Source organism: Tupaia chinensis, unplaced genomic scaffold (assembly GCF_000334495.1).
Source record: "Tupaia chinensis unplaced genomic scaffold, TupChi_1.0 Scaffold000117_2, whole genome shotgun sequence".
In the NCBI taxonomy this organism is placed as follows: Eukaryota; Metazoa; Chordata; class Mammalia; order Scandentia; family Tupaiidae; genus Tupaia; species Tupaia belangeri.
The window spans coordinates 8551327-8578983 of NW_006159583.1; the positions used below are offsets into that span (position 1 = coordinate 8551327).

Sequence of the window (27657 nt, forward strand, 5' to 3'; positions counted from 1 at the left end):
GCTTCAGAAGTCTGACTTTGGTTATTATGGAATAAAAGCAAAATTTTATTTGTTTTTTAACTCACTGAAGATAAAATTTATCAATAGCTTTTCAAATCTGCATGCCTAAGATGTTATTTGTGCAAAGTAACTAGATTCTAAAGTTACAGCACCTAATACCACCCTGCCTGGAGATGACAAAATCTTTTTTATATTATCAAGTGAAAAAACTTTAGAATATTTCGACTTGTATCTGAAAAAAACAATGGATTGAAATAGTTAAAACTACCAAATATTACACATGAATGTGCGTGCAGTGCTTGATTTATAAAAAGAAGCTACACCCTCTTAATCTCAACTGTTGATCGTGCAGAAGAGCAATCTCTGGAGAGGAAAAGTAAAGAATTTGGATATTTTAGACAACCTAGAAGGTAGAAACACTGCGCCTATGGGAAATGACTTAAATGGTGTTTTAACCTTTCTAAAATTTGGGACTTAACATGTTCTAAAATTTCTTCCTTCCACATAGTCTTAAGCTTTCTTCATTATAAACCTTTTTTTAGACAACAACAACTACGAGGGTCCTTTAAAAAGTTTGTGGAAAATGGAATTAACATATGACTTTATATTGGTACAAAAATTTTTGAAATCCATGAATAGTTTTTTTTATAATACACATTTTTTATGAACTTTCCAAAGACCCCCTCATATGCCTCTAATTGATTTTAAGAGCTATCAAGTCATTTACTACTTAGAGAAAAATAATTAAACAGCAGGACAGAAGAAATTAAGAATTTTGTTGTGGAAGAGAGAAGTGGGTATATTTTGAGACACTTAGCACTTCTGAAGGAAGGAGTCTGCTAATGGTGGCAAATAAAGCTGAGGAAAGAATGACAATGAGACTTAGGGCTGCCTGAGACACTGTAAGTGAAGCACTGGGAAGGGCCAGGGTGTAGACAGGGCACTGGTAGGATGTCAAAGGAGAAATCATTTATCCAGCGCCAGCCCAGCACCCAGCAGTCATGGAAGAAATTCTTCTTCCTGCTTTCCTTCATCTCTTTTGCTCTCAAAATTCAGAACTTAGGAATCAGTAGTTCATTTGTTTAGTCATAGTTTGGATTAAATGGGATTTCATGGATTCACTTGAGAACCAACTATTATTTATATATTTTCTTTTTTTCAGAAACAAAAGACTTTAAATACATATTCAAAATATAGAGTGTTCTCAATTCCAAGGCTGCCTATGCTGTTTTAAATCAGAGTCATGTGATTTTGGTATTTCTGGGAGCAAATTTTGAGATGACATAGCTCAACTTCTTTTCATAGGAGGAAACAGGCATATCAGCATAAGCTGAGCTAGGGTTAGAGGGCAGTTTTCCTGACCTGTTACATTGTGCTTTTCCTAATATGCTCTTAATTGTTGACAGGATGCATTTTTTTTGAAGAAGCACTACATACTTCTCCCCTTTAATGATCATAGGAGGAAACAGGCATATCAGCATAAGCTGAGCTAGGGTTAGAGGGCAGTTTTCCTGACCTGTTACGTTGTGCTTTTCCTAATATGCTCTTAATTGTTGACAGGATGCATTTTTTTGAAGAAGCACTACATACTTCTTTAATGAGTTTTAAAATTGGTTTATTTTCTGGCCTCTGTGTTGGTTGTTTTTACTTCTCAAGGTCTAGTAGTGAACCTACATCTTTCAGAAACTCGTGTTTAGAATTCTTCTCTAGCTTTTTTCCCCTTTTAAAAACAAGGACTTAATTTGAGAATGAAACAATCTATTATATTTTTGTTTTAGTAACTAACCAGCTAGGACTGAAGAAACTAGAGGTTCTTAAAATGCCAGTCAAATGAGGAGTCACTGCAGCAAAAGAAAAGGTGACAAAAGTGTGTGTGTGTGTGTGAAGCAGGTAAAAGGAGCTAAGGAAGAAAGGTAACAACTAGAGGGATGGATACCCTGGGGTGAGAATCCTTACAGCAAATATTCCAATCTCAGAATGCAGTAGCTTTCCAGCATACCAGTGCCTCTCCTTTTTATTTTTTGCATTGTGAGAATGAAAAGCAATGCCCATTCGTAAACATATGCAAAGGTTACAAAGACAGTAAATTAAAGGGTAGAAAAATGATACAATCTTGGACTATCAGTTATACCATATTAGTAAACCAGGAAAGGACATAAAACTTACTTTCACTAGCCACATGATTAGCAGGAAAATAACCTTCCTGTCCCTTTCCTATGCTGCCATACCACCAGTCTTCATTATCTTTGAAAAACACTCGGATAATGTCTCCTCGATGGATGGTTAGTTCATCTGATCGATTCGCTGTGTAGTCATAGAGAGCCACTACCTAAGAGAGAGATAAGACCACCACAGCTTTATCACAGCTGTACCACAGAGAAAAACCCCAACATTCACTTCCTCTTGCAGAAGAGCAGCTGAAACCAAAGCAGTACTTTGGTAAGTCTGAGGCCATCTCAAGGTTTGCTAATGGGATCAGGGGCGGTGGGAACACAGCAGGAGAAGAGAGATAAAAGACTGTGGGATTGAGAAATGGTTTAGAGCATTCAATACACTAAGATAGCTTCAAAATAGCAGATGTTAATTTTTCAAAGTAAATTACTTTTGAAGTAAATTTAAAGAAAAGCTCACACATCATTCCCTTTCTTAGAATTGTTTTATATTACCTTTGGATTCCATTCTCTGTGCTAAGCAGATGCATCTGAAAAAAAAAATTCTACAGAAGCCCAGTAGTTTTATAAAAAGAAAAGGCTCTAGGGAATTACCTGGTTGCATTTCATTGTGATCATTTGGTTTATTTTATATTTTTAAAAATAATAATTTATTTTTAATTTTATCTTTTAAAGAATTAGTTATTTTAAATTTTATTATTATTGTTATTACTTTTAATTTTGCTACAGGGTACGTGCACTCACCAGAGAGAGGTAAAGTGAGAAAGCAAGCTATTAGGCCTGGAACTCTAACCACAGTAGACCATGTGGAGGTCTAGCGCCTTAACCACCACACCACCTGCTGGACCCATTTGATTTGTTAATGCCTCTTTTTGTAGATATATTTCTCTACAACCATTTTTTTGATGTTTTATATCAACAACTTACATCTTTCGACTGCCTTAATTTTCCTCACAAGCTTATTTTCACTAAATTTAAGAGAAAAGCCTTTCTATGAGAATCCTCTCTGTTGTTACCGTAATCAGCATTTGATTAAAAAACAAACTTAAATCACAAAGATAATGCAGCCACTGTACAGGCATTTAAAAATCCTCTTAAGGGTCATCTGGTGGTATGGTGGTTAAGGTAGCTTAATTATACATGGCCAACTGAATTGTTGAAGTTTCAGATCTGGCAACTTGAAAAACAGGCTGGGACTGTGTGTATGGATGCCCAAAAGCCTGAAAGAAAGGAGAAATGGAGGAAATGGAATTGCAGCATGACCATTCCACAGGAGGGAGTGCTTTCTCAATTCCTTCCCCTACCCCCCCCCCACCAATGAATTGCTTTCTGGAAAATTAAAAAAAAAAAAATATATATATATAGATAGATAGATATTGGGTTGAAGACCTCAGTCAATTTACACCTGATGCACTATATCAAGTAGGACATAGTAATATGAAAACTAAAGAGTAAACTTATTTCACCATTTTTTCCCTACTTAACTGGGGTCTGAAAATGTCTAAGTTATACAACAATATATGTAACAGCAAATCACCTTTATAATTCTTTGCATTTAGGCTGAGTATGGATTCATTCATTTAACAGCTAATGAAACCATAATGTGCCTGGTACTACACGAAGGCCTAAATATACAATGGTAAATAGGATAGTTTCTACAAGAGATATCTCATTTAGGCTTTTCAGGCCAAATAAACAATAATTAGGACTTAGTTAGGTGAAGAAAAGGAAAGTGCATCTTGGCCAGACTGCACAGCATGTGTGAAAGTCCAAGGAAGAGAAACACAAAATACTCTCAATATGATGGGAGCCTGGTATTAGAGGTGAGAGCCCAGATAGAACGGTAAGGAAGCTAAGGCTACAGGAGTAAGAAGGGATCAGATAATACATGTTGACCAAGTTCAGACTCAATAATATTACCAATAGAAAGACTCAGAAGGATTTTAAGCTGCAGGCCCACTGTATTCTTTTCAATGGCACCCACATCCCCAGTCCTAGGGAACTCCGTGATGTTGTGCTCCTCTTGTTCCTCCCTGTGGCTCTGGAAACTGAACTATCACAACTTTAATAAGTGTTATGCAAATACAAAGTCAGTATATACTTACTTATCCAGAACCTTAGGTGGCCTCTTGGAAAGAAGAGAGATTCAGCTTTGGTAACAGAGTCAATCAGGAAGGCCCACATTAGGCTTGTGTGGTCATGTAGACTACTGACAATTTGGAACTCATGAACCTGAAGTTTGAAAACTGTTCTTGAATTTTCCATAAGGGTGTTTTAATAAAATTGTCCCTTTGGAGGTATGGAGGAGTCCCACCCGGCGAGACCCCAGAATCTGTCTGAGACCCCCCGACTTTTGAGCTCTGCTTCCGGTCAGATCAACACGTTGGCAAGGCCACTGTTGTGCGCCCCCGACCTTGGAACAAAGCTTGGGTCAATTAGCATGTCAGCAAGGCTATTTGCTATTTGCTCCAGAAACTGTGGCAGCCTTACTGGGAAGCGACCCCCCTCTGGCTCCCCAAAATACTACTATAAAATAATTACATAGCTTTCTTATACATCCTGAGTATAAGGTAAAATTTTCCAGGAAGTCCCCCGACCGCTCCCTTTTGCTCTGATCACTTACTATTAATTACAATGCTTTATCTCCATGGTCACAATAGAGGATGGGCTGAAGTTTTTTCTAGGCAAAAATAATCTTGACCTTTGGAAGGTCCTTCAAAATACATTTTAAGTAAACTTAATCCTTTCTTTACGTAAAATAGGATTAGGCCAAAATTGGCCCAGGACACCTCCTCTCTCTCCAAGTGAAATTGATAAATATATTAGGATTCTTCAAATTAAGTTTTAAATCCCTACAAAACTGTATAAGTATCATTTTTTATTAAGATCCATAAAAACTAATATCTATTCTTGAGATTTTTTTTTTCAGCACCATTCCCAGTAATCACAAGATGGCTGCTACGCCACATCAGCTAATAATCATCTCTGCTTACCAGAAACGCTTTCCCGAAACTGCATTCCATGGAGACCCACCTACAATTGTGGAACTGCACTAGACCCGCCCTTAATCAAACCCTGAATTGCACTAGACTCACCCTTAATCCAACCCTGAATAGAATCTATGTTCTCTATTGTTAAAAACTTTATGAGCTGTTAATTAAAACACTAGCCCCTCTCCCTTTACTTGCATGTAACACGTTTTCAATAAAAACGCACGATGATTCCTAGCAGTTGTCACTCCTCAGAGAGCGATCTCTGAGGGGTGTCCGGCAAAGGACGTGCATGAAAAGGCATCAAGGCCTCTGTCTTCTGTTCACCTTCGCCGCCTCCATCGAGATAACCCATCCACGCCGAGGCTAGACCCCGGCAGAGGTATATGGGTCTGTAAGACCTGTAAGATCCCATATTACACTTTTCCTGATAGTATCCACTAATTATTCTCTTACAGAACCAAATATAGCACGCCAAGTTCACATGATTCACTAGTACCTGCAAGCATGTTCTACACTCTACGACTGCATTATGGACTGAATTATGCTCCTTAAAATTCATACACTGACTCCCTAACCAATGTGAATGTATTTGGAGATGTGACCCTTAAAGAGGTAATTAGGGTCACAAGGATGGGGTCCTATACAATAAATAGGACTGAGGTCCTTCAAAGAAGACGAAGAGACTCCAGGAGCGCATGCACAGAGAAAGAGACCAAAGGAGGGCATGATGAGAGGTGGTTTCTGCAAGCCAAGAAGAGAGGCTTGAGGAGAAATCAAACCTACCAGCATCTTGATCTTGGTCTTCCAGCCTCCAGATGTGAGGAAATACATTTCTGTTGTTTAAGTCACCCAGTTTGTGGTATGTTGTTATGAGCCCTAGCTGACTCGTACAGTTCTTTAATCAGATGGTTTCAAGATGAACCACTTGTTAACATCCTGTCTTGGAGCTACAAATGGACTGCTTTGCTTGTATACATTTCAGGTCCCTACCAACTTACAGTACTACGCTTTGCACTGTTATAGTGTCATTTCCTGATGATGACATAATGTCTTTGTCATGAAATTCCACAACTGGTATCCTTAGAAGGTAATGGTTGGTGAGGCTGTATCTTTAAAGCAAAGGAACAGTTTTTGGAGTACTGAACAGTGATATCATTATTTACATTTAAATACAGAATTGGTATATAACAAGGAATCAATGTGTTTAACAAGCCAACATTCTGGTAGTAGACCCTGCCAGACCATTTGGTTATAATTATTCTTATAACATATTGAAGGCTCATGGGATTCTGCTTGTACTCAGTATGTGTTTTCATCCAGGGTGCTCTTATATTCTCATCTGGAGACCACTCAATCTCTTACTATAATTATACACAATAAACATCTTTGCATGTTTTAATGTGGCAGTGGATTTTTAATAAATCATGACTTCCCCATCTTTAATTATACTTTATTTATTAATGTTTTATGATAAAGTAAAAACCTGTAAAAAAGTTGGGAAGCAAAGTCCCATCAAGAAGTTTGTTTTGAATTAATATTATCTCTATTTTCTCTTTGTTCTGTCAGGCCACAACACAGAAAATATGCCTTGACCATTCTCTTGAATATTGTCTTCTATAACTCACTATTCTCTGCACATAGCAGTTTGGAATATAGGCATAAAAGACTATCTTCAGCAATAAGATCCAAATCTTGAGCTTACAGAGTAGTTATGAAATATTTCTGCAACTGACATTTAAAGACATGAGCTAACGTGTTCATGTCTCATTGATGATGTGCTCATTGATAATGATAGGTCTGGAAAATGACATGTTTCACAAAATCCACTTGGTCAAATTTTGACCACTGTTCTTATATTTGAAATAGAATTCCTTCTCTTTTTCAATGCTTGCTGAGTTGTTTGAGCACTATCATGTATGAAATGCCACTGGCAAACTCCATTCTTTGACATGTATTTTCAGTCTTTATAGCAATGTTTTCCAGATACTATTTCTTAGTTTTAAGCAAGTCTGCTAGGCTGTTATAAGGCATTTGGTGAATTTCCCTTTGTATTAGCTTCTAAGAGATTAAATATTATTACAGCTCTCTCTGAAGAATGTTCAGTAGTCCTTGAACCCAGTGTACAGGAACACTAACCAGTAGAGTTCAGCAGAGCAGCAGATTCTCTGTTTCCTACAGTTTTCTACAGTACATCCAATAAGCAATGTTCATAATGCTCCAAAGTCATCTGACAATCTAAATTAGGTTGAATAAACTCATATGCTTGAACACCTTTTCCCCCAGCACTGCTTCAGCTGGATCCATAACAATTGGGGAACTTCTCTATGTCACCTGATAGCCAATGAGGCATCTGGATTCCACCACATACCTTATGTTTTCTCTTTGATTAACTTAATTTTGTCTTCTGGCCTGCAGAACTCAGAGAGAATAAATTTTTTTTTGTTTTAAGCCTCCAAGTCTGTGGTAGACAACTAATACATGTGAATTTTTACTTTGGTGAGTATTGGATTTTCTTGTATCCTTTAAAGAGTGTTGGACTCCATTCTGGCACAACGTTTTCTGAGATATATTTGACTCTTCCCAGATTTACTGTTAAGTGTTGATAGAGCATAGTCAGAGAAGATTTTACACTAAGGCTAAATTAACTTCATTGCCAAAACGGGACCTTTGTGATACTATCTGATGCCCCCCATGTTAGGAGGTTTTCCCATGCTGGTGGTCAGAGATGTAAATTTTTCCCACCTGTTGTGGTGTCCACTACTTTCTGATGCTCCTTTGCTTACAGAGTTTTGCCCCATGTGTGTGCAGATCAGCACTTAACCAAAGACTTACAGGCACTTCTTATGGTTACTAGAAGGACTATTACTGATAAATTAGAAGTGAAATATAAGGCAACATTAGTAATTATTTTAAAAATAAAAAAAAAAGTTTAAGAAAGTCTCATTTCTCAATGTCAAATAAGGAATATCTGGCCTTTAGTATTAAAATAGGAAAAAGAGAAAAGTAAAAAAAGTAGAAAACAAAAGTTAACGATAAATACTGAATTGTACAGGCGCACATCATTAAGTATTCAAGTGACTCCCTTACTTTAAGTGACACTGGTATACTTTAGGAGACATTGAGACTGTATTTTATTTTATAAGAGGAATAAAGATACATATGTGGGCCCTTTTTCTAGCACCACGTGTTAGAAACTTATACTATTTTATAATTATTTATAATTATTTCCATGAATACCACATAAGACAACCCTAAAGATATTTATAAAAAAGAAATCAAAGCCTTGTTATTTTAACTGATCTTATCTAGATAATAATAGATTAAAAAAACAGAGATAAAGAAAGTAAATAATTGCACAAAGTTTATTGTCTCTGTACCAGACAAACTATCTGTTCATATCCTGCTCTATAATGCTAGTGTATGTCAAACTTAAATACTTTGTCAAACAAGTATTTGAAAGAATTTAAATCCAAATATCATCTCATAAAATAATGATCAAGGGTAATGAGAATATCAAATTAGGAATCAGGCGAGCAAGTTTCCAGTCCTGCGTAGACCTTCAAAGTTAAAGTATATCATAAAACACTCAGATTGCATTTCTGTACAAGAAGGGGTTTGGACAAGATTGCATGTGGTATATTTCCTAGCTTCTACAATATTATGTACTCAAAATAACAGGATTCATGGATCTTAAAGTAAATTTAAAACATTAGTTTACTGGATAATAATGTAGCTTCATTTGTAATCATGCATTGGAAAAACTTTTGCCTGACTGCTGCAATTCTATGCAGGAAAAGCTTAGAAATAATTAAAGAACAGTAATTACAAAAGATTTCTTCTGAGTTTATCACTTGCAAATACTTTTTTTGACAAATAAGGATGAAGAAGTCAAACTATACTTTAGACTTCAAAGTAAGTCTACTTTAAAATGGACAGTTTATTTTAATGTGATGATTGATGCCATTATCCACATGTCTCTGTCCTGTTATTTTAATGTGATGATTGATGCCATTATCTGATCGTCTCTGTCCCGCAAAATTCAAATGTGAAACATAATCACCAGGATGACAGTATGAGGAGGTGAGTCCTCTGGAAGGTAATTATATTATGAGGGCAGGAATGGAAGTAGTGACTCATAAAAGTGGCCTCAGATAGCTTCGTTGCTCCTTTCACCTTGTAAAGACACACAAAAAAGGTACCATCTATGAACCAGTCAAGAGGACCTCACCAGACACAAAATCTGCCACCACTTTGCTCTTGGACTTCTGAGATTCCAGCACTGTGAGAAATATGCTTCTGTTAGTTTTAAGTAACTCAGTCTATGGTGTTTTGTCACAGTAGCCCAACTAAGACAATTAGTATCAATTAAATGTTACTGGAAATCACAATTTATATAGTGAGTTATGTTGAATCCTTAGTGTTTTATCAAAAACTGTTTTAAAAAATATATATTTTCATTAGTTATTCCCTAAAAAAATTGAGAAAAATTTTCAGAGCTTACTACATTGGACCACAAATGTATTGGAGAGAGAAAAATGATAAGTACACTTTTATTTTCTTTCTTGGGAGGGATAATCTGCTCACTGTAAAAAGAGAATTATGAATCACTGGTTTAGACTAGGTTCTCAAAGTGTGGTCCCTAGACTTGTAGCAGCAATACCACTGGAAACAAGAGATTCTCGGGCCCCATTCCAGATGAACTGAATCATCAATTGTGGGGACAGGCCCAGCAATCTGTGTTTTAACAAGTCTTCCAGGGGATTCTAGTGTATCTGAAGTTTAGTTAATACTTAATTTCAATGATCTACTTTATAAAACATGTACTAATTTTCATATCAAATATGCAACTGAACGGGAAAGAAACATAATTTAAAATATAAAGTTAAATCTCATAACAGAATGTAACTGGTAAAACTTAAGGAAGTAAATGGCTCCTATACTGGTTATTAGTTTTATATATCTTGCTTTGTTTCCCTCCTGACAAACTGAAATGCTGACTATTCTAGATTTGGGATTTAATACTACTTTGTCATTTTTTTCAGCAAGCTCATGCTCAAACTGCAACCGGTTAGGCATAGTATACGATTTTAAGGTTTCCCCAAAATCTTGTAAGGATTATCTAAAATTTAAAAATAGAAAACCAGTCCTTTTGGCCAGAACCAGTAATTAACCAAAATGACAAAACACAAAGGGAAAGTGAAGAGGCACCTGATAGATGTTCTCTAGGCCTTTTAGAAAACATGGAGTTGTTCCTTTGGCAACATATATGCAAATCAAGGGAATCAAGGTAGACATCAAGGGAATGGGTACTGTTCAAAAAGGAACGCCCCACAAATGTTACCATGGCAAAACTGGAAGAGTCTACAATGTTACCCAGCATGCTGTTGGCATTGTTGTGAACAAACAAGTTAAAGGTTAAGAGTCTTGCTAAGAGAATTAATGTGCGTATTGAGCATATTAAACATTCTAAGAGCAGAGATAGCTTCCTAAAACGTGTGAAGGAAAATGACCAGAAAAAGAAAGAAGCCAAACAGAAAGGTACCTGGGTTCAACTAAAGTGCCAGCCTGCTCTACCCAGAGAAGCCACTTCGTGAGAACCAATGAAAAGGAGCCTGAGCTACTGGAACCTACTCCCAATGAATTCATGACAGGATGGGTGTTGAAAATAAACTAATCTGTGGTCTATAAAAAATAAAAAAAAATAAAAATAGAAAACCAAGCAAACTTTAAAAAATTGAATCTGTTTATACAACAATAATTATCAGATACCTTTTATGTCCAAGCTACAATTACTGAGGAGAGGATAATAAATAAAAGAGACAAAAACTCTGACATCAGAGCACTTTCATTTTGTTGGATGTTCCATTGTTTTTGGTCTGGTGGCTCTTTTCAAAAAAGCAACACCTTTTAACAACAGTACAAATTATTCTTATGTTTCTCTACCCTTTTGCTGTTAAATAGTACTAGGGCATATGCAGATATAAAATATTAAAACAATAATTTATTTGTAAATTACCTCAAAAAGTTTAATTTCTTTAAATTCTCTTAATAGTTCATGAGTATGAGTAAATGTAAAATTACTAGTAAAAATAACTGGAGCGGGAAAAATTCTTAAAAATAAAATCAAGCACTGGGACCAGTAGTTAGCATAATGGCAATGTTGCTGGACTCCTATGTAGTCGACCGCGGTTCACGTCCTGGACCCGGTGGCTTAAAACTCACGCCAGGCGCGTGTGCGTGCGTGCCCAGGATCCCGAGAGGAGAACAGAGGAGAAGGGATTGCGGCGTGGCCATCCCCCCTGGGAGGTGATTTCTCGCTTTCTGTCTCTCTGTCTCTCTCTGTCTGTCTGGTGAGCGCATGCGCTCTATAGCAAAAACCTCTCCAAAAATAAATAAATAAATAAAAACAAAAAATAAAAATAAAATCAAGCATTTGTAAATAACATTATTCATAATTTATAGATTGTTTTAGTAGGCATAAATTTTATACTCCATAGTACAATGAAATGATCTATAGAGATTATACATAGATTTATATCTCTTGTGATAAATGGAATATTCTTTTTACCTTACTGTTTTTTTTTCTTAAAAAATTATTTATTTACTTAATTCCATTTGTTATTATTATTATTATTATTATTTTTATTTGACCAGATAGATACAGAGAGAGAGAAAGAGAGAAAAAGCGAGAAAGCAAGCCGCCAGGTCTCAGACTCGAACCGCGGTCAGCTCTATGGGAATCCAGCACCATTAACGACCATGTCACCTGCCAGCCCAATTATATTTACAGGATTTCATTTACCTTCATATGCCACTTTCTTGGCCAGGTTTTTCCATAGCTGCGGTGTTATGACTGGTTGTAAAAACACATACAAATACATAAGCATGCAAATTCATAAAAATTAAAAATTTCCTAATGTTTGCTGAGGAATTAAATACATGAGTATATAAATATTAAAATATAAAAATAAACATATACACCTATACATGTGTATGTAGATGAACAAATTATAAGAGGGTCTCCTATATTATAGGCAAAACAGATGTGTACTGTTGTAAAACTACTTAGAAAAGCGCTTTTTAAACTTGAATAGGCACTTGTACAAACTCAAAAAGATCACCCTATACTAGAATTTTCATAATTTCATTATGAGTAAGGTTTGGGTCTGTGCTCAAATAGTCACAGAAGAGCTAACACAACTTGTCACTTAAAAATAACATGAGGTCTAGAGACAAGTCTTTTGAGAATGAGACCAAATTTCTTTTCCAACGTTTAATGACACCTCCACGATTGACATTTTAACTAAGAATTCAATATCCAGCAAAACCATCCTTTAAAAAGGGAATGAGAAATATATGCCAAGATAAATGATAACATACAGTTCATTGCTAGCAGACCCACCCTTTAGGATAATGGCAATCCTTTGATATAAAGAGCGGGGACTTGGTGATAACTCAAATTCACATGAAGAAATAAAGAGCTTTGATAAAAGTACTTACATACGTAAATAGAAAAGACAGTATACATGCATTTTCACTTGTAATTCTTTTCATTTGGTTTAAGAGATAACTTTTAAAGAAATAATTATAAATATATCTTTACAAACTTACAATGTATAAAGACATAATTTGTATGAGAATAGTACCACAAAGGCAGCAGGAGGGATAAAAACTACATTGGAACAAATATTTTATATTCTATTTTTTATATTCTATTTTATATGCAATATTCTATTGAATATAAAAAATATTAATAACTTATATTAATTTGAACTACATTGTTTTAAGATATTAATTATAATTCTAAAGAACTTCTAAGAAAACAACTCAAGAACAAATTTTTTTATATTCTATTGAAATTAAGTTATTAATTTGAACTACATTGTTTTAAGGTATTAATTATAATTCTAAAGAACTTCCAAAAAAACAACTCAAGAAAATACACTAAAAGAAAAAAAGAATTAAAATGGTATAGTATAAAACACCAATTTAACAAAAAAAAGACATATAAAAATTCAGAACCAAATTCTACAGTTAATCATAGACTTGTCAGTAATTACATTAAATGAAAATGGATTAAATACTGTAAACAGAAAGTAGAGACTAACAGAATGGATAAAATACATGATCTCACTATAAGCTATGTACAAGAGGTGACTTCACATTTAAAGACACAAAGTGGTTGAAAAAGGATGAAAACAGATATACCATACAAACAGAAACAAAAAGAGTTGCAGAAACTATTCTAGTATCAAACAGTATCAACTTAAAAGACAAAAACTGTCACTAGAGACAAAGAATGACATATAATTTATTAATTTATTTTATGCCAGAAGGCATGTGCACTTGCCAGACAGAGAGGGAGAGACAGAGAGAGGGGAAGAAAACACCTCCCCCCACATGGGGCATGGTCATGCTGAAATTCCTTCTCCATTTCTTCAACTTGTCAGGATTTGGGGCAGGTAAGCACATGTGCCTGGCATTTTTTTCAAGTGGCCAGGGCTGGTATTCAAACCATGGTTGGCCATGAGGGATCTGGCTCCCTTAACCACTAGACAACAGGGCCAGCCCAAGAATGACATTTTATAATGATAAAAGGGTCAACCAATTAGGAAGACATAAGTAAGTATAAACATATTTGTACCTAATATAGTCTCCAAATACATAAGGCAAAATCAGCAGAATTTAAAGGTCAACTAGTCAATTCAATATAGACATTCAACAACAGTTGGAGACCTTAAATCTCACCTTCCATAATTGATAGAACTAGTCAAATGATTATGGAAACAGAAGACCTGATCAACATTATAAACCAATCAGAACTAATAATTATGTACAGGATACTCCACCTAAGTACTTTTAAAAAAGTTATTTATTGCCAGAGGTTGCATCTGCTTGGTAGAGAGGGGGCAGAGAAAGCATTGTGGTCACACCACAATCCTTTCTCCTCCATTTCTCCAACCTGTCAGGATTTTAGGCACACATGCATATGTACCTAGAGTATCTCTCAAGCTGCTGGGGCTGGGATTCAAGCCCTCGTTGGCCATGTGGGGATCTGGCTCCCAACGCAAAGTGCTTAAACACCGTCCAGGGCAGGCCCTAGCTGTAACCACATTTATTAGAAACAAGAAAGACCCTAGTTTCTATTGTGCAGTGGTAACACAGTACCTGGTGAGGCTAGAAGCCAAAAGAGTAACCACCAGTTCAGATTTTTAGGTCACCTTGAAAACATGCTGGACATGTGCATGGGCATCCAGAATCTTGAGGAGCTGGGGCTGGGGAAGAGGGTTGTGGCATGATGAGACCCTGTTGCAGGTGATTCTCTTTCTCTCACCAGCCTTACTCCATTCAAGCACTATGGTAGTACCAGGTATCTTATTTATCCAATTCTACCCCCTACTAGAAGGAAATAAAACAATACAAACACTAGCACTATGTCTAGAAGCAACCACAACCCTATTAACAGCTATCTGTGCACTAACGCAAAATGATATTTAAAAATTTGTAGTATTTTCCACCTCTAGTCAACTAGGCTTAATAATAGTAACAATTGACATTAATTAACCCCACCTAGATTTCCTTCATATCTGTACACATGCATTTTTTAAAAGCAATATTATTCATATGCTCAGGATCCATCATCCACAGCCTTAAGGATGAACAAGATATCCAAAAAATAGAAGGCCTATACAAAAGCCTACCATTTCCCTCATTGGGCCTTATCAGCAGCCTAGCGTTAACAGGAATACCATTCTTAACAGGCTTTTACTCTAAAGACTTAATTATTGAATCAGCAAACACCTTCTCACTACACTAATTGCTACTTCCCTTACAGATATTTACAGTACTCAAATTATGTTCTATGCTCTCTTAGGGCAACCATGCTACTCTTTGATCATTACTATTAACGAAAATAATCCTTTTCTCATTAACTCAATCAAAGGTCTTGCGGTAGAAAGCATTAAGACAGACTTCCTAATCTCGAACAATATTACACCTGTAACAACCTCACAAATAACTATACCTATCTACCTATCAAACGCACTGCTTTATTTGTAACCATTATAGAATTTTCTTTTGCTATAGAATTAACCCAATTACACTTAACATAAAACACAACATCCCATCATCACTTTACAAATTCTCAAACATATTAGGTTATTACCCAACTATAATCCATTGCCTACTCCCTCACTCAACCTAACAATAAGTCAAAACCTAGCATCAATATTATTAGACCTCACATGACTATAATTAGTACTACCAAAAATATCTCCAACATTCAATCCATAGCCTCATTAAAAAAAGGGAAAATCAAACTATATTTCCTGTCTTTCCTCATCTCCTTAATGCTAGCTATCTATATTTATAGTAACCTAGCCTTGATGCATAATTTCAATTACGATAAAAATACTAATAAACATAGTTCATCCAGCCACAATTATTAATCAATATCCATAGTCATAAAGAGCAGCTACCTCCAAAGAACCTTCATACAAAAATCCTGAATTACTGTTCTCAAACATCATTCAACTTTCTGAATCCTTTAAATTAACAACAAAATCTGCTTCACAACCCACTATTCACAAAACTACCGATAACTCTATAAGAGTTGAATGAACAAGCTAATGGTTTCGATAATGATTAGTATAGGAATTACAGGGATTGGTGTACCTTGTGGAAGGAAGTGGGCTAGAGATGCTTTGGGTTTGTGGTGTAAGCCCGTGATTACAACTCCTGCTCATAGTGGAATTGCCACACCTAGATTCATTGATAGTTGAATAGTGGGTGTGAATGAGTGTGGTAATAATTCTAATAAATTAGTAGAACCAATAAATAAATTAATAAAGTTAATATTAGGGCTTGTGTTTGTCCTTTATTATCATGTATGGTCATTATTTGTTTTATAATAAGTTGGATTAGTCATTGTTGTATGGCAATAAGGCAGTTATTAATAAGTCGGGAAGGAGTTGGGAAATATAATGATTAGGAGAACTACTGGTAGTCCTATTAGTGCTGGGGTAATGAAAGAGTCAAAAATGTTTTCATTCATTTTTGTTTTCAGGGTATTTGTTTTAGGTTTTGTTTTGTTTTAAATGCTTTAATAAAGGGGCTTAGAAAGTAGCTATATTTAGATATTTTTTAGTTGAAATAGAATTAATAGAGTTAAAATTGTAGAAAAAATAGTAATAAATCATGTTGATGTATCTAACTGAGGCATGTCATTATGGAGGTGACTGAACCACTATCTTTAACTTAAAAGGTTTATGCTACTAGCTTCATAATGTCTTACAGTTAAGGATCAATTTTTAAATTGTTTTAGTGGGACTAGTTCAAGAACAATAGGTATAAAGCTATGATTTGAGCCACAAATTTCTGAACATTGCCCATAGTAAAGGCCAGGGTGAGTAGAGATTAGGGTGGGTTGGTTTAATCGTCCTGGGATTGCATCTGTTTTTAAACCTAATGAAGGCACAGCTCATGAATGTAATGAAATAAGCATTCAGACTGGTGTTTCTATAGGTAATACAACTCAATTGTCGACTTCAAGTAGGGGAATATCTCCTGGTTTTAGGTCTGATGTTGGGATTATATAGGAGTCAAAATTTAAATCCTCATATTCCATGTATTCATAACCTCAATATCATTGGTAACCTATAGTTTTAACAGAAAGAGGAAATATCACTACTGACCTTAGAGAAATAAAATAGATAAGGGATTGTATTATCAATTATATGTTAACAAATTAAATAGCCTCAATGAAAAGAGATCGGTGCACTCTTCAGAAAGAGACACTGAGAGAGAGGATGGTCACACCATAAGCTCTTCCCCTCTCTCCTTTTGGGATTTTGAGACACAACTCTGGCATGTTTGTTAAGCTGTGGTAACAGGACTCAAATTGTACATTTGGCCATGGTAGATTCAGCCACTTTAACTGCCAGGCCAACGGCTGACATGATCAATTGATTTTCTACAAGGAAGCCAAGACAATTAAATGGGAAAAAAAGAACTTTCAACAAATGGTGCTGGGATAACTGTATAACCACAAGCAAAAGAATAAAGTTGGATCTCTAACTCTCACCATATACAAAAGTTAACTCAAAACGTTTTAAAAATAGGTAAGGGCCAAATTAATTAAACCCCCACAAGAAAACACAGAAATCAATGTTCATGACCTTGTACCAAACAATGGCTTCTTAGTTATGCATTAAAAGTACAAATAAGGGATTAGCAGTTAGCGTAATCGCTATGTAGCTCGACTCCCATGTAGTCAATTGCAATTTGAGTCCCGGACCTGGTGGCTTAAAACTCACGCCGGGTGCATGTGCATGTGTGCCCAAGATACGGAGAGGAGAATGGAGGAGAAACGATTGCAGCGTGTCCATCCCCCCTAGGGGGTGATTTCTCACTTTCTGTCTTTCTCTCACTGTCTGTCTGGTGAGAGCACGTGCCCTGTACCAAAAACCTCTCCAAAACAACAAAAAAAGTACAAATAACAAAAGAAAAAATAAACTGCATTTTATGAAAACTTTAAAAATTGTGTGCACAAAGATATGCTCGATAAAGAAAAATGACAATTTATTATACAGAATGAGAGTAAATATTGGGTTGTTGGAAAAGTCATTACATATTTTTTTCTAAGCAAAAATGTGTCATGACCTTCCTGATAATTCAAAATCTGCAAATTGTATATATAATAAGATATTCATAGCCAGAGTGTACAATATACTCTTACTTGTCAATAATACAAGATAAATTTGGGTTAGGCAGTGGCGAGATGAATCAAGTGGCTGGATCCCTTGAGGCCAACTGCATGGTTAGGGTCTTAGATCTGGCAGCTTGAAAGGCACTTACGTATATGTGTCCACAATCTGAGAGAAGGGACTGTTGTATGACCATTCCTCTGGGGGATTGCTTTCCCACTTCCCCTCTCTGTCTGTCTGTCTCTTTTTCTAGTGAAGGCATATGCCTTATAGCAAATTAAAAAGAAAACAAACAGATAAACTTAATTAAATATGAATATTACAAATATATTTCCATCAATTTATATACAGTTCATATAATTACATGATTTATTTTTATATAATTTATGGGCACACTCTGTCACAATGAGAGTTAGGCATAATCATTATTACCCCCAACTCTTAAAGTTTTTTGAGTATTAGAGAGGAATAGAGTTTTCTGTGGAACATCCACAGCTATAAATGTGACCGTATTTTCTAAACCAAATATAGATCTGCTAGTTTCACCTCTATTTCCAAAAACAAAAACTTATTTCTAGCATTGATAACATAATCTCTAAATCCTACACACACACACACACACACACACACATACAATGTTGATTTTAAAAAATGAATCTAATTTATACAATTAGGTCATAAAATATAAACTGTAATACGAAATGTAACAATTAGAAAATGGACAAAGGATTTACACATTTTTCCAAAGAAGATATACAAATGGCACTTCAAAAGATGCTTCCATTTTTAGTCGTTGGGGAAATCCAAATCAGAACTACAAGATGCCATTTCCCACCCACTAGGATGGCTATAATAAAAAAGATAATAACAAGTGAGGATGTGAAAAAATTGGGACCCTCATTCATGTCTGGGGGCATGTAAAATGGTTCAACTACTTTGGAAGACATTTTGGCAATTCTTCAAAACAAACACAAACATTAGCTGATGTAACAATTTTATTCCTAAATACATACCCAAGAGATTTAAAAGCTTATGTCCATGTAAAAACTGTAAATGAATGTAGAGCATTATTTATAACAGTTAAAAATAAAAGCAACCCAACTGTCCATCAGTGAATAAATAAACAAAATGTGGTATGTTTGTATAATAGAATATTATTTGGGCAAAAAGGAGTGAAATTCAAATACGTGCTGCAACATGGATGAAACTTGAAAACATGATACTAAGTGAAAAAAGCTAGAGAGGCCACATTTTGTACCTAAATTCATTATATAAATTTCCATAAGAGGCAAATTCATACAGACAGACTGTATATTAGTAGTTGCCAGAGACTAGGTGTAGAGGGAAATAGAAGACTGTCAATGAGTATGTAAATATACTAAAAATCACTGAACTGTAGACTTTAAGGTGGTGAATTTTATGCCATGTGATTTCTATATAAGCAAAACTTATAAAAATAAATAATAGGAATAATTGCTACAGGAGATGAAGGTGGTTATGCTAAAAAGCAAAGGTACAAGCAGAAATACAGGGCCAGCTCCAAGGTACAGTGGTTCTGTGCTGCTCAGGAGAGGCTGAATCTAACACTGAGGCAGTGATGTGAATCACGGCCCGATCAGCCCAGGACACACACAAATGTCCAGGATCCAAAAGGCTGGATGACTTGGGTAAGGGGTGGATCATAGCATAACCAGCCCCTGTGAATGGTGTTCCTCTCTCTCTCTCCCGTTCTCAAGTGCATACACACATGCTCTATGAAGGCAAAACATGCATGAAGAAAACACAGCTCTCAGAATGAGAGAGGAAAGCCTTGATTCTGCTATAGAAATGGATAACAGAAGTTAGTGAAAATACAACAGAAGGAAAAAGCAACACATGTGGGACATAAGAGAACTATGTAAGCTTAACACAGCACCAAGGCTTTGTTGGCAAGAACCATCTGCTGATAGTACAAGAGAGAGAAAATTCAAGTGGAAAGGCCCAACAAAAGACCTGGGGAAGATAGGAGTTTTATTGAGTCATGCTCAGTTTTAGATTCTCTAGTTTACCCACTAATAGCAGCCCAAGTACTGATCATAAAGATTTTCTAGCAGAATGAAGACAGAACAGTTAAAGATTAAAACTCAGCTAGGGAGACATTCATGCTTAGATATTAGCTGAAATGCAGTGTATACAGTGAACTTTCGGAGTAGGTCTTATGAAAGAGGGACAGAAGCTCCATTGCCTCATTCTTGGTGACAGTCATAATTACCTTCTCATTCCTTCACTCCTGTTCTTCAAATAGCTGTCTGTGGCATGTGGGTAGCATAGTTTGAAGTGTAGCAGGTGTTGGTAATTTCCTTTCTCAAGGTCACAGGTGACTCTGCCAGTGCACTAGAAAAACCACAGCTTCTGGGCCCCTTTCTTCCCACCAAACCCCAAGATCCCCTTCTCACATCCAGATTACCCTCTGCTACTTACGTGTCTTTAACCCACCCTGCAACTATTACAACTGAAGCACTACTCTTCCTAGGAAATCAACTTAAGATATATCCACTAACCTCAAATCATTATCTGTTGGAAACTTCTTGGGGGGTGGACGGGATATTTTCCAAAATGTATTTTACAAGCTGGCTTTCTTAGATACATCCAAGGTAAATTTATTAAGAAGGAGGGAGGAATCTGTATTTGACTATTCGTCTCCTCAAATCAAGGTCCTCATGACTTTTTTAGCTGTCACTGGGGTCCACCTTTCAGTGGTTCTCAGTCGTTTAAACATTCATTACCATCCCTCCCATTAAAAAGTACCAACAATGTGGGACTAGCAGTTAGCATAATGACTATGTTGTTGGACTCCCAATGTAGTTGACTGCGGTTTGAGTCCCGGACCCAGTGGCTTAAACTCACACCAGACGTGTGTGCATGCATGCCCAAGATCCAGAGAGGAGAATGGAGAAGAAGGGATTGTGGCGTGGCCATCCCCCGTGGGGGGTGATTTTTCGCTTTCTGTCTCTCTGTCTCTGACTTTCTGGCAAGCACACTCACCCTATAGCAAAAAACTCTCCAAAAGTAAAAAAAATTACAACAATGTTACAAAGATCACATCAGATAATGATGAGTAGTAGCAGAGCTTCTAAAAATAGGAACTGTTTCAAAAGTGGTAACTACTGTTAATACTACCTGAACTACTCCTGCTTTTCAAAAGATTTGCCAAATAAGAGTAGAATTTAGTGGCTAATTCACATAAACTGATTCTGTTTTTAGTAGTTAATACTTTCGGCTCATCAATCACAATGTAATAACATAATAAATGCAAATGTTTCTAAAAGATCCTAGAGACTATTTGCCTCAGTTTCCCCACTGGCAAATGGTGATGATAATAACATTACCTTTATCTTGCTTTATTAATATGACATTCAAGTGAAAGGATCTACATAAAATACTGCACAGTACCTGGGACATAGTAAGTGCTCAATAAATGTTAAATATTATTATTATTCAACTTTTGAAGTTCTTTAAATTATCATAGAGCAATGGTGTTTCATAGTAAAATATCTGTAGAGCACCCACAGCTTATAAATGTGAACATATTTTCCACTAACTCTATTTCTAAAAAAACAAAATTTATTTTCAAGTTTGGTAAAATAAGCTCTGAGTTCAAAAACTGTACCTGGAAAAGTCTGCCAATGTTGCCATTAGATATTATCAGCCTGAGAAATGGTTACGAGAATATAAAGTTTCATAAATGCACAGATGAGGTTATAGTTCCTATGGAGATTCACCTCCTGTAATCTCTGTGCATCTAGCTAACCTGGGCACAATTACGTGGTTCTACAAGGACAGACTGCGTCAGTGACTGCTGCTCTCTCAGGTACTGACCTGGTCGGACACCAAGACAACAGCAGGATAAAGGGCATCACAGGAAAATAAAACCTGTTCAACTCATATGTTTACCATTGCAAAAAAAGGAATCCATGGGGCCAAAAGATGGTATGGAGGTTAAGGTACTAAATCCCACATGGCCAACTTTGAGGTTTGAGTCCTGGACTGGGCAGCTTGAAAAATCATGATGGGCATGTGTACATATATGCCCCAAATCCCAAGAGGAGATTGTGGTGTGGCCAACCCCCAGGGGGTGATTTCTCACTTTCCTTTTCTCCCTCTGGCAAGCACATATGCCCTATAGCAAAAATAAATAAATAAACTTTAAAAAAAATCTATGAAACATTAATGTTGGAAGCTGACAGAAATCCATTTAGACAGGAAAAATAGGGGCCTCATTTGATAACTTTATTAAACTTTCCCCCAAATGAAAAACAATGTTCCATAAGGATGAGTACTAAATGTTTTCTTTATTAAATAATTATTTCCCTCATTTTATGGTATAGTTCATGTTTTGATTTCTACTACAGACTATATGAATGTTTCCTTAATCGAATTTTACTTTGCTTTTTGGGAAAATAAAAATTTAAGTAATTACTAAATCTTATCTTAAAAGACATTCAGTAAATGTCTTTTCTTAAAGCACGATACAACATTGAAATTATTGTTAAATACTAATATTCCTGGGCCACCTGGTGGCTGATCCCAAGTGACTGACTGCACAATTCAAGTCCTGGACCCGTTGGCTTAAAAAACACAACAGGTACATGTGTGCCCAACATCATAAAAAGAGAAATGGAGAAGGGATTGTGATGTGGCTATTCCCCGTAGGAGGTGCTTTCTCACTTTCTCTCTCTCTCTCTCTCTCTCTTTGGTGAGCACACATGCCCTATGTTGAAAAATTAAAAGAAAATAATATTCTCCCAAACAAAATGGCATAAAAATAAAAACTTAAATGCCTACAGGTAAAGAAATTAATAATTATAAAATTATTAATTTTACAGAGTTTGGGAGCAAACTATTACCAAAGCTGAAAAAAAAATCAAGATTCAAAAGAATTTTGATAGGCTGAACAGTGAGTCAAAAACAAACCGATGGACTCTGGTGTGGTGGCACACACTGCTAAGATGTTGCTAGTTTGGGGACCAGCAAGTTGCATGGAGGTTAAGGCAGTGGATCACACATGGCCAACTGTACGGTTGAGTCCTGCACCCAGTGGCTAGGAAAATGTGCTGGTCACATGAGTGTGTGTGCCCCAAATCCCCAGAGGCGAACGGAGGAGAAACGACTGTGGTGTGGTCATCCCCCATGGGGAGTGATTTCTCACTTTACCTTTTGCTCTGTCTGTTTCTCTCAGAAGAGTGCATGGCCCCATGACCAAAATCTCAAAAGAGGAAAAAAAAAGGAAAGATGCTGCTGTTTTGAGGTTCAAGCTGTTTAGGAGACCTGGGTTTAGTTACCAGACCAACCTAAGGCTGGGCATGTGGGGTACTCCTGTGGTCCAAGCTGACTGGGAGGGTGGGGCAGGAGGAAATTTCTTTCTCAAAAGTAAATTGATAAACTTTAGGGGAAAAAAAATGAATGAAATTCGGTAAGAATAAAATGGATAATTTCACACTTAAGGTTAAATAGCAATAGCTAACAGCTGAGATTATGGTATGTTAGACACTGTCCTTGGCAACGAAAACATGAATAAGTAGGCACTATTATTATCTCCTTTCCAGAGGTGATAATGAGGCACAGTATATAAATAATAAGAAGATACATCTTGAAAAACATTTTTTTGTTTGTTCGTTTTAATTTTGGCTATAGAGCACCTATACTCACCAGAGACAGAGAGAAAGTGAGAAATCATCCTTCAGGGGTGATTGTTATGCTGCAATCCCTTCTCTTCTATTCTTCTCTCAGGATTTTGGGCACACATACACACATTCCTGGTGTGATTCTCCAACCTCCAGGTCCAGGACTTGAACCACAAAACTGACCATGTCGGATCCAGAACCCTACCTTCCATGCTACCTGCTTGCCCTTGAAATAATATCTTTAAAACATCACAGACTGGGGCCGGGAGTTGGTGTGGTGGTGAAGGTTGTAGACTCCCTCATGGCTGAAAACAGTCTGAGTCCTGAGCCCAGTAGCTTGAAAGTCATACCATGTGCCCAAAATCTAGAAAGGAGAATGGACGAGAAGAAATTATGGCATGGTCATCCCCTCTAAAGGGTGATTTCTTACTTTTACTCTCGCTGTCTCTCTCCAGCAAGCACACACCCTATGGCAAAAACCTAAAAACAAAAACAAAAAACAAAAAAAAAAACCTAAAAAAAAAAAAAATCAAGGAGTTATGGCTGGTCACAGTTCAAACCACTAAATTTTCCCATAATTGGAATGTTAGATCTACTTTTGGATGCCACTTTTCTGAAGAACATCAATAAGCTTTTAATTGGTTTGTCCCCCAAAGTTTTATGTTTTGGAATTTCTTTTTTGTGACAGATTTTTTTGCTACGGGGTGCATGTACTTGACAGAGAGACAGACAGTGAGAAATCACTACCCAGGAGAGATGGCCACGCCACAATCCCTTCTCCTCCATTCTCCTCTCAGGATTTTGGGTATGTACACACACACGCTTGGCATGAGTTTCAGGCCTCCAGGTCCAAGACTTGAACTGCGGTTGGCCATGTAGGAGTCCTGTGATGTGTTTTGGAATTTGATGTTAGGAGGTAGTAAGACCTAGTGGGTGGTGACTGCTTCATGGTGATTACATCATGTAGGCAACACTCTTGTGAATAGGTTTATGACACTCTGTAAGATCCAGTGAATCCTAGATCTCATGAGAAGAGGTTGGTTCTGGCAAGAGCTGAAGGTTGTAAGAGGGAGACCTGTCAGGAGCTCCCTCTGTATGTGCCTACCATCTTCTGTGCTTCTGTCAGTCAGGGTGGGCCTAGGACTCTGGACCTTCCAGCTACTAGGTTCTTGAATTTTTAAATAAACCTCTATCTTTATAAAATCAGCAAAGCTCAGATATTTCATAAGCAATGAAAAAATAGACCAAGATACAAGTTGAAAAGGATTAATAAAGGTTGAGTAGTAAAAAACTGTGTAAATATAGTCTAAAAAAGAGAAGACCAAGATGAAACAGATGACTTCAAATATCTTAAGAGTAACATTTATATAAGAGGAAGCCGATTTGCTCTACAATGATCTAGATGCAGAGTAAAGGCAGGATGCTGTTTGTAGCAAAGGATAAAACCTGAGTAATTAATAAATCCATTGTTCATAATGCAGAACTAGTGACTGTGTTTTCCAGGAAAGAATGTATACTCAAGTACTTTTCTTAAACAACTAGAAATGTGTGGAGACTTGAAATGTCAGTATTCTCATTATAATATCCCATTATTACAAGATAATATATTCTTTGACAAAGTCTTAAAGGCAATTTCAAGAACTCCAGAGGTTCTTAGATAACATGTCAAATAAAAAGAAAAATCTCCCAGCTCTATATTTACTATCTTTATGATTCTAGCCAAGCCTATTCACTTTTCAGGGCCTCCATTTTATTATTCATAAAATGAAGATAGTAATACATACCTAACAGATTATATGGATTAAAAGAAAGCAGATGGAAAGATATCAGACCTATACACTGATAACACAGTAAGTATTCAATACATGTAAGCTTTTACCTACCTTCATTATTATATCACTAATATTTACAACGTAGTATGACTAAGTTTAATAGTTTAATTACAATTAACTTACCTCAGCAAGAGCCTAAAATAGAATGATTTTAATATAATTTGGTTCTTGGGACCAGCAGTTGGCATAATGGCTGTCGCTGGACTCCTATGTAGTCGACCGCGGTTCAAGTCCCGGACCTGGTGGCTTAAACTCATGCCAGACACGTGTGCATATGTGCCCAAGATCCTGAGAGGAGAATGGAGCAGTAGGGATTGTGGTGTGGCCATCCCCTCTGGGGGGATGATTTCTCACTTTCTTTCTGTCTCTCTCTTTCTGATGAGTGCACATGCCCAATAGCAAAAACTTCTCAAAAAAAAAAATTTGGTTCTTCTATGCTTAGATATATTATTTTAAAATACTTATGCTTCTTTGAATGGACCTTGACTTAGAGTTTTGATTAACCTACTCCTCAAGTTCTATCAGTGTATGCCACTAAGCGGGATCAGTATGAATATCAATAATATAGTAAGAGTTAGTAATATTATGTACTATGCACTCCAGAATGCTCAGATTGTAGTGCTGAGTGAGACTATTCAAAATTTGGGGAACATCAGTTGGCGTAATGGCTACATTGCTGGATTCCCATGTTGTCGACTGCGGTTCAAGTCCTGAACCTCTCCAAAAAAAAAAAAATCCCTCTCTTAGTGACCATGCATTGTACTATGGGGGACATAATTTTATAATTACAGGCATGTAGGCCATAAAGCCTTGCATACTGCATAACTGTGCAATAAATATATCCAGGCTAATGGGGAAAATGGAGTTGCTGCATATAACTTAAAATTCATGGAAGCTTTAAACTATAGAGCACAGAAAACAACTATAACCTTCCTGGTAAATGTACTGGTGTAATATTAAGTCTTTGCTGGCATTTGAACCAAGTCTTCCTGTCAATCAATCTCAATCTTGGGCAGCCTTATATCCTAGCAACCAGGAAATTCCTTTGAAATGCAGGCCCTTGAAAGAAATCCTTCCAGAAGTGACTGGTTTATCAAAATTAAAAATCCAATCTAGGTTTTAGACTTCTTCATTAATCAGATAAAACTTGTTTTTGTTTTAATTAGGAAATGTCTTTGCAGTTTCTCCATTTGTATTAACAGAAACTGAAGCCACTAAATCAGCCATGACTTCCACTAACAAAAGATTCAGCTTCCTTCTTGAACTGCTGTCACTCCATTTGATTGTGAGAGATTCTACCTTTGATTACTTAAATAATATTACTTAAATAATATGGAATAAAATTCATCTGCAGACATACTGACATCATCTATTTATCGATTACATATAATCTAATTTATGTTACAAAAACAGAGTGTGCTTACTTACAACAACACTAAGTACTATGCTTTGGGCAGGGCATATCAACATCTTTCATTTATGGCATTTAACAGAGCTCCTGTCTTTGGCTCCTGTCTTCCTGTCAAAGTTCCTGAGATAGAAGACTCTCCTCTAGCTCTTGCTCTTTTTGCTACTCTCTAGGGAAAAACTGCCAAAACAAATTTCCTCTGAGGAAATTTGTCTTATGGAACCACATCTTCATACGTCTAGATAATTCACTAACTTAACTAAGAAAGAACTTCAGTAAGAGCCTAAAATGGAATGATTTTAATATTTTGTTCTTCTATGCTTACATTGTTCTAAAATACTTCCACTTACTTGAATTGACCTTGATTTATAGTTCTGATTAGCCTACTCCTCAAGTTCTACCAGTGTATGCCACTAAACATCCCCTTCCTATAGGGTGTTAGAAAAAAATAGTGAAAGTGTTTTAATGAACAAAAAGGATGACTGTTCGGTAGAACACCTGGCAGCAGACCAATGCCCTTCATTCACACTGCACTGCACCTACTCTTCAACCTGTCTGCTGAGCAAATTTACAGATATCTGGACACCATAACTCACTGCTTGGCATCATTTCATCAAGCATGAGCATCATAAAGATGAAAAAATCAGGTCTTAGAGTGAAATGAATAGTTTTTGTTCTATTGAAGAAAACCAATCTATGCTCACTTAGATTTTCCTCTTCTGATTCTTTTGGCTTTGCTAAGTTTTTCTTCCTTACAGAACTTTAAAATTCTGTCAAATGTACAGCTTTCTCTGTCTGTCTGTTTTTCACTCTCTCAAGAAATAAAATGTAAAAACTTTTAAAAAAAGAACTGAGAAAAAAAAAAAAAAAAAAAGGGAACCAGCAG

The 27657-nt window shown here is 36.3% G+C and overlaps 1 protein-coding gene across 6 annotated transcripts in view; it reads right to left on the reverse strand.

Moving 5' to 3' along the window:
• Window positions 1–27657, reverse strand: part of AHI1 (Abelson helper integration site 1) — a 220541-nt gene that overhangs the window by 47397 nt on the left and 145487 nt on the right. For 4 of the 6 annotated variants that reach the window (XM_027770239.1, XM_006144344.3, XM_014586219.1 and 1 more), the window contains exon 23: window positions 2167–2329. The exons of 1 other annotated variant lie outside the window; for it this stretch is intronic. In XM_027770239.1, coding sequence (XP_027626040.1) covers window positions 2167–2329 — 163 coding nt within the window. Of the gene's footprint in view, window positions 1–2166; window positions 2330–11996; window positions 12018–27657 lie in introns of those variants that run through there. One more of the 6 variants, XM_006144345.2, reaches the window with a different exon arrangement.